Genomic DNA, 11,479 nt, shown 5'->3' with positions numbered 1-11,479 from the left:
GCCCTTAGACTGTATTAAAGACATGGGATAGGTACATTGATTGTGAGCCCCTTTGAGGGACAGCTAATGACATGACTATGGACTTTGAACAGCGCTGCTTAATATGTTGGCTCAATATAAATACTGTGTAATAATACTAAAAGGCATTTTTGTTGATCTTTTCTTTTAGTGGGAGCTATACTGCAGGAAGTGTTATGATTTATAACATTTATCTGAAGGTATTTTGTGTTTAGCAGCAGTTTATCCGTTCCATATTTTTATTACTGTATTTACCATTTATTACATACATAAGCAATAATGGGGAAATTTAAAATGATCAGTATTAGGAAATTTGGTAATTTCTCCTAAATTTGCCAAATAATAGCAATAAATACATCCAGAAATAAATATTATTTGCAGCAAATTGTAGGAACATTAATATTGAATATACAAACCGATATATGAAGTCCTAGGTGGTCTGCCCATTAAGGTTTAGGTACATACAACATATGTATTTAAGTCAGACAGTCAAATGTGAATGTCCCCTTGTAACCCTTCATAAATGGCCTTAAGCTTGCTTGAAAAAATTATTATAGAATGCTCAGTGAAGCCTCATTTGAATGAGCCTCCAGGTCTGGAGTACGACTACCTACGCCAAATGACCTTGAGCCTGTTTGGGGTTGACATTTCAGGTTTCAGCGGACTGATACATCTCCAAAGTATGGACAATCAGATTTGTCCTGTAAGTCATGTCTATGGGCTTAGTAGAGTGCAGCAAGGGTCACCTCCCAAGCTGGACCTCCTGGGTTCCTGGAAACAAGTTATGAATCTAATACATTTTTGAAGCATGGAAACAAATACATTTCTAAATTACAGAAAAATATTGCTGACATGAATGTTTCCTAAAAGCAATTGTAAAAACTCCCCATATCTGGGTTTGGCACTTTGTGTTCCTCCACTATGAAAATTCAAGTTGCTTGGTAGATTCCAGTCTTAAAAATGGGACCCATTTATGTACTTTTTGCCCCACAATGCAGAGCTATGCACACTCAATTGGCTCCCATAATAATATTCAGGAATGTGATGTGTGCATATAGGAGCTCCATGGAAAATTGTTAAACATAAAATGATTTGGGACAATCAAAAGATTTAGGAATATGGGGACTGAGGTTCCTGTAAAATGTCAGATATATAATAGCTACCAGAGGAATTTCAATAGTTAAATTCACTACATCCAGCCCCCTCCAGATTAATAAATTAGTACATTCACAACCCCCCACAAGACTCACCCAAAATTTTGTTAATAAGCTGTATGTATTCAACTTTGAAACATTGCTCAGGAGTACAGGGTATTTATGCTATTTCCTGGGGAGCTGAACATTGTGGTGGAGGAGAGAAGTGGAATATAAGCTTCAGTGGTCAGAAAAGAATGCCTTTTTCTGTAAAGTACTCATCTTACAGCTTGACCAGCAGAGCACAACCAAATGAGGTTTGGTGCAATCCCCATAATAAAGCAACCTGGGTTTCAATGCTTCCTTCTTATGAATCCTGGGGGAATGTAACATACTTCATGCTGCTCTGGGTAAGTGACTCAATTAATCCAGACAGGTAATTCAGGAATATATACATAACATACATTATATATATATATATATATATATATATATATATATATATATATATATATACATACATACATACATACACACACACACAAAACACATTTACACATTTCACATTTATTTATATACATAAACACATTTAATTTTTTTTCTTCTTTTTGTCTGAAATGTCCAGTCAGATGTAATTTAAAAAAATAAATAAACTTAGCACATTACAAGGGCAACGCATCCCACTCACGTTCCCCTATATCTGCTGCTAGGCAGATTGGAATATTTTACACAAAGTTTGTCCCAGTTACTGATTTAGTCTCTAACTGGATTATCCACAGCTCTATTATTGGGAATTCCAGTCCATCACCAGACAAAAGAAGCTCTCTCCCGCAGCATGCGCACTCCAAACCTCTGCCATTCCTTCTGGTTTATCCACATCTCCTGAGTGGTATCCACACAGGCAAGGACTGCTCCACCTTTCCAAGCAACCAGCCGTGGGTCCATGTCCTGCAGAGATCACAGAGAAACATTGAGGACACTGCAGCTACAATTTAACACAATGCTTTCATGTTTTCAACAGATATTATAAATAATATACATAGATATTAGATATATTTTATTTTTAGAGGTCAGCATACAGCAGATATATATACCCTAAGCTTTCCTCATGGCTCCTAAACTCAATATACCCTTGTACCACATTAAAGTTGTAAATTTTTGTCACCACCTCAGAAAATGTAAAAAAAAGCCCATAATATAGAACACATATGTAAAATGTATACTGTCATCAAAAACAGTCAATAGATTAAGAGATGAATGCAAATTTTGTAAGCTCTTCGGGGCAAAGTCCTCCCTTCCTTTGGAATCATTTTTTGTATCTGTCTGTCATTTGTAAGCCCTATTTATTATACTGCACCGCACAATTATGTTGGCGCTATATAAATACTGATTATACTCAATATGAAAAGTAGAAAATGACAACAAAAAAACACCTGGTTTAACACGTTACCTTTGGTCTGGTGATGACTTCTACATTTTCAACAATTCTTCTAAAGGATGGGGGCATCTTGTTGAGTATTCTGTGTTGCAAAAACTGCTGAGCCCTATGAAACATCAACCCACCGCCTACCACTAAGATGGAGCTGTACATCTTTTTTTTGGTGTCATCTGAAGCTAAAAGCACAAAGTAAAAAAAGTTTATTATTCTAATATTAACGATGATCAAGCTAATCAGCAAATTTCAATGCCTTTTTTTTTTTATTAAATTATTTTGAGAGCGAGAATGAGAGGTAGTGCTACAAAGCAGGCCTTACATTCTCTAGGCAGAATTTCAAAGCAGTCTGGCAACAGGTGTATACAATTCCTCATTTTTCACATACACAAAAATAAAGCAATCTTACCACAGCAGTCAATACTATGCAGTATTGCTTTATCCAGTCCGAGAGCTTTCCCTTCAAACTGTGACACCATGCTTTTTCTGGCTGCGGACTCCTCGCGATCATTCCCGGGCCCCGTACAATCACTCTGAGATGGTCCCAGCTCTGCCTCTAGCATGTGCCCTCTGTCACACATATCCATGGCTGAGCCTCGAGCATCTTCAAACATCCCAGGCTTGGGTATGGATTTCCGTTCCGCTGCTGTCTTAGAAGACTAAGAGTAGAATAAAGTTATATGCACCGTACATAACTTTGACCTGAAAATGGCATTAGAAAAAGAATCTCTGTTTATTTTCTATCCATTTGTAGCACATTAAAATGAGGACACAGCACCATCAATCGGTGGTCAATAATAACTGACAAAAGATCGTTTAAAGCCAAACTAAACTAAAAACCAAAATAAAAAAAATTACACTTACCTTTAATTCAAGCACATCCCTCGATAGCACTGGTCCTTCTTGTGATCCGGTCCTACGTCGCCCTCGGATTCCTCTTCGTGCCAGTGCAGATGAAGCGTGGGGCACCGCCATCTTCTATTTTTTTCTTCCGGTTTTCTTGCTATGTCACCTGATCTTGCACTGCACAGGTGTGAAATAGGTTGACATAGCCGCTGTAAAGGAGAGGGGGTTGGGAGAGCCGATCTCACTGCACATGCATGAGATCGGCATCTCTTTACCCTTGGTGGAAAAATGCCCCTTTTGCGCATGCCCAAGCCTTCCTGAATGCGTGACATAGGAATCCCTGGGAGGCTCTGAGCTCCACTTAAGTCTTATTGCTGCAGTGATTTTTAAAAAAGGGTTGTCTACCTTGCTATGTAAAGTAAAAATGTAGAGTTTAGGTTGGCTTTAAGAGCAAATGGTAATGGCCATTCTGCGATAGCATGATCGATCGGGGTTTCTAGCAAAAAAAGCTGATCAGTGAATGAGCAGCATCAGCTTTGATTTCCAGAATACCCAGCAATCCCGGCTTCTTTTGCGCATGCTGGGAATGAACAAACTCCCATGCGCTTGTATAAGAGTTATTTCATCCCAGCCAATCAAAACGGGTGAAGATCACAAGGAGGAAGCAAAGAAAGAAGATGTACTTCTAAAGCCTGATATACATTAACCTTCTCTCATTTGCAGCTTACTAATTACATTCAAATGTTCAGCAATGGCCTAAATCTGACTGGTGGTGGTAAGAAAGATATCAATACTATAAATGTTTTTTTTTAGAGATCAGGCTTACTTTATATGTGAAACAGCAGATAAGTCTGTAGTGGGAGTGTTTACATAACATTTCTGAAAGTTTTATTCTATATAAATGTAAAAGCTAATGTAAACAAACCTGGTCCTGTTTGCTTTGTGTAGCAACCAGGTAATGTTCATCATGTGGATCTTCTGGGTCTCCCTGCGATCGATGTTGCAGACAGGTCATTTTCTGGCCAAAAATTCCAAATGTGCCCGGATAAAACAGAGCCATTGGAGCCTAAATCATAAAGCACAAATACATGTGTTTAAGAGAAAATGTGTAAAGTATGGTTTAAACAAAGACTACAGATCTGGAATAGATTTGTGAAGGTAACGGGCTAACATAAGGTAAATAACATAACCTGTAATATAAAATGTCTTATGTTCCACTTTTTACTTTTAAAATAATGCCCTGACTGAAATAATTCAATATTCTGAAAACATCTGAAATGCTACCAGGTAGGGCAATATGTGTATATGCATTGCCAGCCCAAAGGGAAATGTGCATCATCCCACTTCGTTAATCCCTTCTCATTAATATGACTGCATATCAAGAACAGTACTGTACAATTTATGGGCAAGTAAGGCTAGGGAATACACATCTCTCTGTAAAGACCCAATGCTTCTGCTAGTCAAAGGTGTTATAAAAAATGTTCAATTCATTTAAATACTACTATTCGAATCCCTAAAATAAACATGGGAATAAAGCAAGTATAATATCCCTAAAAAAGAAAAGGTATACTGTAACTGTTCTACCCAAATTTGCATTAAAATAAAATTTCATGTATAAGAAAAATTTGCATAGGTATAAATTTGATCACCTGGGACAGTGTTCCAAACCATCCCATCACGCCTAAATGTCAGGGTATTCTCACAGGCAAAGCTTCAACACAATGGACCTAAAACAGACAGTTACCTGAAGTTTTTCATCTCCGAGTCTCATCTGGTACAGCAGGGCTGGAGAATCAGGCCGCCTGACCTGAAATTCATGATCCTGTAGTCCACAGATATCCTGCAGTAAAGAACCATAACTTTAATGAAAAAAAAATAAATATAAATGGATATCCTGCTAGTAACAGAAGTTTCAATTGCTGATAATGCCAAGACCCTGCCTTGTAATTAGCAGAAATGTCATCCTGACCTGTGTGCTACTGGGCTGCCTATTAGACCCTGGCAGGAGCCATGAACAGACCAACAATTACCCAAAGTGGTCGAATGCACAGAACTCTTAGTCAGCCCAATAGTCAAAGGACTGAAACATTTGCCAGGACTGTCCCCAGTATATTCGCTAGCACACTTTTAGGTTTGGATTAAAAAATGAAATAAAAATTTCTCAGAACCCTGCTATTCCTACAAATGTGAGTGCACAAGTGTTAACCTACCTGGTCCAGATGTGTGAACGTCTCTTTAAGTTGCTGAAGGAGAAGGCAGTCAAGTATGTTAGTTAGTTGGCATTCCCGGTATGGGAACCCCACTCTCTGCATGAGCCAAAAGAAGCAGCGGGTAACATCTGATCCACCATAAGCTAGACACAATCTGGGGGGGAAAAAAAAACAAAACACACAATCAGGTGCTGTTTGGTTATCATCTTATACTTATGCCATACTGAGCTTGCATTGTGCAGTTGTGTGTTGCAACCAACACGCAAAAGGGGCAGAAACATCCACCATCAGTACATGACTGTACACACAATAGATAGCGAACGGACCTGCCAGGACAATTGTTTGTTTCCAATGACTCCCCTCGTTGATCAGCGACGTTGGCACTTGTTTTGTTAACGATTATCGAAAGTTTGTTTGTTAATCGTTCTCTTCCAAGGACAATTATCTAACGTGTGTACGTAGTCTGAGAACAGCACTTTACTGAGGCTGGAATTATGCCAAGAGATCATGGTACATAAATATTCAGGAAAAACCTTTACCAATCTGGCATCCACTGCTGACCAGCTATATTTACTAGTTCCCTGATGTATAAAATGACTTCAGTAGTTTCAGTACTTCCAAGTCACTGACCTAGATCAAGTCCATAGGATTCACTTTGTGAATGGCCAGGAGAGGAAATTAAAGAGACCTGCAATGCTGTACTTTTACAGACACCTAAATAGATTGGGTGTTAAAGAAAGTGATGCCTTAATGGAAGGTTCTAAAGTCCTACTCAAGGCAAGTTTATTTTTCCACTCATAGTTGACTTTAAGTATCAATGGCATGCAATTGCACCAAATGTTATGTGTGGAAGGGATCCTTATGTTTCTCTATGAGTGATTTGGGATTTTTTTTTCCTCCCTAATAAATGATCCAATTTTTTCTTCTATGGGTCCAAACTATATGCAAAACAATCATTTGTTCAAGCTAACAAGATAATAATGGTATTGTATTTCTGACTCAGTAGTTACCTGGTGTTTCTGTGTGATATTCCATCTTCAACACAACAAACACTGGTTTTCTGATCACCAATATCAACAACACATGCGCTACCCAAGCCACTCCCATACACTGCGCACACAGACTCCTGATGGACGATAACACCTGCAACAAAAAGTTACTTTACCATTGTAAGGTATGTAAACCAAAAAAAACTAACAAAGCTTATCAATATTTATATAGCGGCTATATTTGCATCCTATTTAGTTTTTATTTGTTTTTCTTTAATCCATTTGATTTTTACATAGGACCTGCTAATAACACACTTCCTATCACTCACAAAAGCTGAGTGAAATTTCTAGATCAAAGGACATTTCTGTGTATTTACAAAGTCTTTAAATTAAAAATGATCATTAAATGTGCAGGTACTGGGAGATGTAGAGCTTATATGTTTTTTTATATTTTACTAGGAAATACAATTTAGGTCTTATGTAACGTCACAATATAATAAATATATAAGTCCAAAATGATTCATTTTTACAGCTCCTATTGAAAACTGCATTGTTTTTATTCTACTGTTGTCATAATAAAAAAATAATCTGAACTGAGTTTTGCTGTTTGTAAGGGGCTGCTATATCACAAAATAGGCTACAAAAAATGAAAATCACTCCTATAGGTATTTAAACGTGGAATTGTCTGTTCAATTAAGCACCTATCATCTGATTAGCACATCAGTGCTCAACCCAGAACTTTTTCTAAGCTGGATGGGAATAAGTTGTAGGTGGGTGGCAGCCCCTGTACTGTGACCCAACTCTTCAGTAACCACCCAAAAACAGCTGGGTAGGCATGGAAAAGTGACGGGTGGTGCGCCCAGCTAAAAGTGGCTGGGGAGAATTCAGGGTGCTGCCAAACTGATAAATATATATTTATATATAACTTTTTATAAATGCAGATAGCTTGCCCGCATCATGTAACATATGTTTGCACACACTATTAGATTTTCCTATTTAGGTTACAAATGTATGACCACCCCAGCTATAACAATATGCTGGAAGACACACTTACCTGCAAACCCCATCTTCATGAGGACCATATTAACCATCTCCTTCACATGTTGTCTGTTATATATGTCTGGGATAAGTAATATACATCTGTAATACTGTATGAAAAAATAGTTTTAAATATTATTGAAACAGTACAGAAAAAAGTGAATTAATCTATATTACTTTTATTATTTATGTAAAGGACAAGATTTTTTATTCCATCATTTCACTTCTTCTCATAATGCAGGGTTAACTCGCTGATGGCAATCCTCACAAAACAACGTTGACTCACCAGAACTAATGTACACCCTATTTGGCCGTTGCCCTACCTATAGATAGTGATTACACGGAGCACACGTACAGATATCAGATAGATTATGTGAGTAAAAGATATACTTTTGATATAATTATGATATACATTTAACATGAGAGGCCACTAGGTGCTAAATGAATTCAAAAGAGAGAAAAAGAGAAGGGGGTTTCTTTGTGTAGCCAAAGGCAATATATAAGTAAAAACAAAAAATGGTTACATAATTCAATAATGCAATTATTTTTATACATAAGTAGTATAATGTGTGTATACAAATAAAAAGTAATGAAACAAATGCTAGCAGTATAACTGTTGGTATTTAAAAATAGAAAAGTAAGTAGTAGTAATCGTTCAAATATCCCGATTGTAAACGTACTTCATCAAACTAGACATAGAACTCCTAACTTAACGGGATTACTGATAATAGAAATTGAGAGGAGGGCCCCTGATAAAGAGACCATAGAAACCCCCTCTGACTTTTCTCTTGAATTTATGACATCAGATGATTGTCACTAGAAACAATCTTTAGTGATCTTTTCCAGGGACAGAAGAATAAATAAGTGCAGTTGAATGAACACAGGGCAGCCCGGATAGAGAGAGGAAGGAGTGGCTCCTATGTGCCCTCCTAGGGTGTAATGTCCATCCCAATCTGCCAAGAATGACTGCGGGTGACTGCTGTACACATCAGTATTTTTCCGAGACGAGCATGAGTGTTTGTATCAGCCGGCAACCATCTGATGCGAGTATGTAGTTTAATACTACACTAATCTATCTAATTTTTTTAACATATGTTCTTTATTTTTCTTTAGCTTGTGGGTCCCTACAAGGGGTGGGAAGGCCCCCCCCCGTTTTTTGGTCTATTTGGGGATGCCAACATTTGCAGTGGTACAACTTTTTGTGAATGCCAAACTGCAAACCCGTCCCTCGTATGGACACCACTATATGGACATGGAAGACCTTAAAGGTTCCAATAAGGGAATGTTTGATTCCCTGTTTTATAAAAAGAGCCCACTAAGTACATTTTGAAAGAATTAGAGTTTTAAAAAACCAAATTACTCATTTTGAATAAATAAACCTGGCATACATAATTGGAACTACAAAACAAGGTTACATTATAAATGAGCTCTGTATAAGTGGACTGATAAACATTTTATAATTATACCTTTAGGTCACTTAATTGAATTCCTAAAATCTTCTGTAGGACATGTGACCAAATGGTTTCCAGATCTGCCAGGACAGCCGTTAGAGAGCCCCCTGGTCCACTGTGAACATTAAGTTGGCCCCTTCGAATGGGAAAGTGAATATTGTAGCCATCTGCTGGATTCGCAAAAAATGCCTAATAAGAAGAAGGAAAACAAATCACTTTATTAAACAAAACCAAATACTTTCCAATGCAATCAGTGGCACCAAATAAGACATAGAATTGCCAAAATTAGGATTACTAATTTAGCCTACGTACACACATCCCATGATTCTCATCCAATAATCGCCTCAGGGCCGATTTATCGGACAAGAATCTGGTGTCTGTACAGCGCTCATCACCTGTCGTTCGAACAACAATCCTGGACGAGGAGTGATCATAAAAAAGTGAATAAGAGAGAACACAGCGGGGTGCTGCTCCATTATTATCCCCCAAAATAGTACTGTATGTACAGCACTCGTTCAGTCTTTTGTCATTGGAAAGGATCGTGAAAGATCCTTTCTAATGACAAATATTGCACGTGTGTACCCAGCCTAACAATATGGAATTGTAAACATCACATCCTTCTTGCTGCAGAGGCTCTAAACTTAAAAGTCTAAATTGACCTCCAATATGCAAGTTCAGTGTTTTGATGACAGGGGCTGTGGACAATTTCTGCTGATATGTTGCTACAACTATAAAATCATATATACTTCTTGAGCATTCACTTAAATTGTTACACAATTTATGGTTTGCAGTAGGCCAATACAGAATACTTTCCAGCCAATCCCAAGAATAAAATCAGTGTTCTCCCCAGCCCCTTTTACCTGGGTGCACCACCCGGCTCTTTTCAGTAACCACCCGGCTGTTTTTGGGTGGTTACTGAAGAGCTGGGTCACAATACAGGGGCTGCCACCCGCCTACAGCTTCTTCCCACCCAGCTTTGAAAACTTTGGGGGGAAAATACTAAGTAAACTAATGAGAAAGTGATCTAGTTTTTAATACATTCGCTTGGTAAAGGATTTATTCAGACCTGGCAATAGGAACTACATACCTCTTCCCCCACAAGATATTCAGGTCTGTGTGAGGTGCATGTCCATGTGACCTCTGAGTTGTGGTCCAATATTGACGCTCTCATCTGTTTATTGTAAGCACGTGCCTGAAAAGATAAAACCACACAGAAGAACCTTCAATCCTCTTGAAAACTAAGACATGCTGTAACGTGCACCAACATCTCATGCAAGCAGGAAACTCTAACAAATGCTCGATCGGGCAGGTAAGACTGTCCCTTTCTGTAATATTGATCCACCTGATCACAGCAGGGGTTCTGGTGACAGAGCTAAGCTGTGCATGCGTAACAGGCAGACCCCAGCCCCCCTTGCATGTGCCACAGATCCTGCACGGGTGTAACGTCATCTTGGTACAGCCAGCCAACATGGCCAAAGCCAATCATGATGGCCAAAGCCGGCCAAGACTGGCCTAGATGGCCATAGCCAATCATGATGGCCAAAGCCGGCCAAGACTGGCCTAGATGGCTATAGCCAATCATGATGGCCAAAGCCGGCCAAGACTGGCCTAGATGGCCATAGCCAATCATGATGGCCAAAGCCGACCAAGACTGGCCTAGATGGCCAAAGCCGATCATGATGGCCAAAGCCAATCATGATGGCCAAAGCCAATCATGATGGCCAAAGCCAATCATGATCTGCAGATTGAATTACTGGTGAGCCTACCATGAAGATCCTCGTTCAGGCACTGCCTGCTATAGGGTGAATATTGTCTCTCTGCTGGACCCATACATGGGGTGGCCTACAAAACACTGCCCGTTACCGGCCTACCTGGGATCTTTTGTTCTGTACCCACCTGCTCTGGCACCACAGGGATGCGCCGTGACCCATTAGACATCTTTTTGGACCAGATGGCTTGATCCACCATTTTGAGCCCATTTTGTCTCTGCTCGTTGCTTTCAGGTTTCTAAAGACAAACAAGTGAATTTTACAACGGGGAACAAATTATTATCAGTAGATCATTCATTATACGTCAGTGTGCTGGGTACAAGGATTTGTCTTTGGAATGATAGATTAGGAGACTCACGTTTAGACCGTCTCTGAGCAGCCACTTGTCACAGTGGGTGGGTTGTCCTGGCTGTTTATGCCTGCGGGCAATGACATGGGGTATACCCGCTGGGTGGGTGTCTGTGGCTCTGCCTATGCGCAGTGTACTGGATCCGGGGTGTATCACCACCACATAGTCACTCTGTATGTGCTGCAAGGAACAAACACACACAGCTCATACAGACAGGAAATCACTAGCATGGGCAAGAACCCCA

At 39.2% G+C, this 11,479-nt stretch overlaps 1 protein-coding gene across 1 annotated transcript in view; it reads right to left on the bottom strand.

Moving 5' to 3' along the window:
• Window positions 1-1,702: 1,702 nt before the first annotated feature.
• The window catches only part of ACTR8 (actin related protein 8), a 10,330-nt gene continuing 553 nt past the window's right edge, over window positions 1,703-11,479 (bottom strand). The window contains exons 2-13 of the mRNA XM_072420938.1: window positions 11,245-11,415; window positions 11,014-11,124; window positions 10,205-10,309; window positions 9,133-9,306; window positions 7,683-7,776; window positions 6,650-6,782; window positions 5,640-5,793; window positions 5,174-5,269; window positions 4,355-4,495; window positions 2,993-3,242; window positions 2,602-2,765; window positions 1,703-2,099 (exon numbers count right to left, since the gene is read on the bottom strand). Coding sequence (XP_072277039.1) covers window positions 1,956-2,099; window positions 2,602-2,765; window positions 2,993-3,242; window positions 4,355-4,495; window positions 5,174-5,269; window positions 5,640-5,793; window positions 6,650-6,782; window positions 7,683-7,776; window positions 9,133-9,306; window positions 10,205-10,309; window positions 11,014-11,124; window positions 11,245-11,415 — 1,737 coding nt within the window. The 3' untranslated portion in view covers window positions 1,703-1,955. The remainder of the gene's footprint in view (window positions 2,100-2,601; window positions 2,766-2,992; window positions 3,243-4,354; window positions 4,496-5,173; window positions 5,270-5,639; window positions 5,794-6,649; window positions 6,783-7,682; window positions 7,777-9,132; window positions 9,307-10,204; window positions 10,310-11,013; window positions 11,125-11,244; window positions 11,416-11,479) is intronic.

This window comes from Pyxicephalus adspersus, chromosome 8 (genome assembly GCF_032062135.1).
Source record: "Pyxicephalus adspersus chromosome 8, UCB_Pads_2.0, whole genome shotgun sequence".
NCBI lineage: Eukaryota > Metazoa > Chordata > Amphibia > Anura > Pyxicephalidae > Pyxicephalus > Pyxicephalus adspersus.
This window is presented reverse-complemented; position numbering and strand designations above follow the sequence as displayed.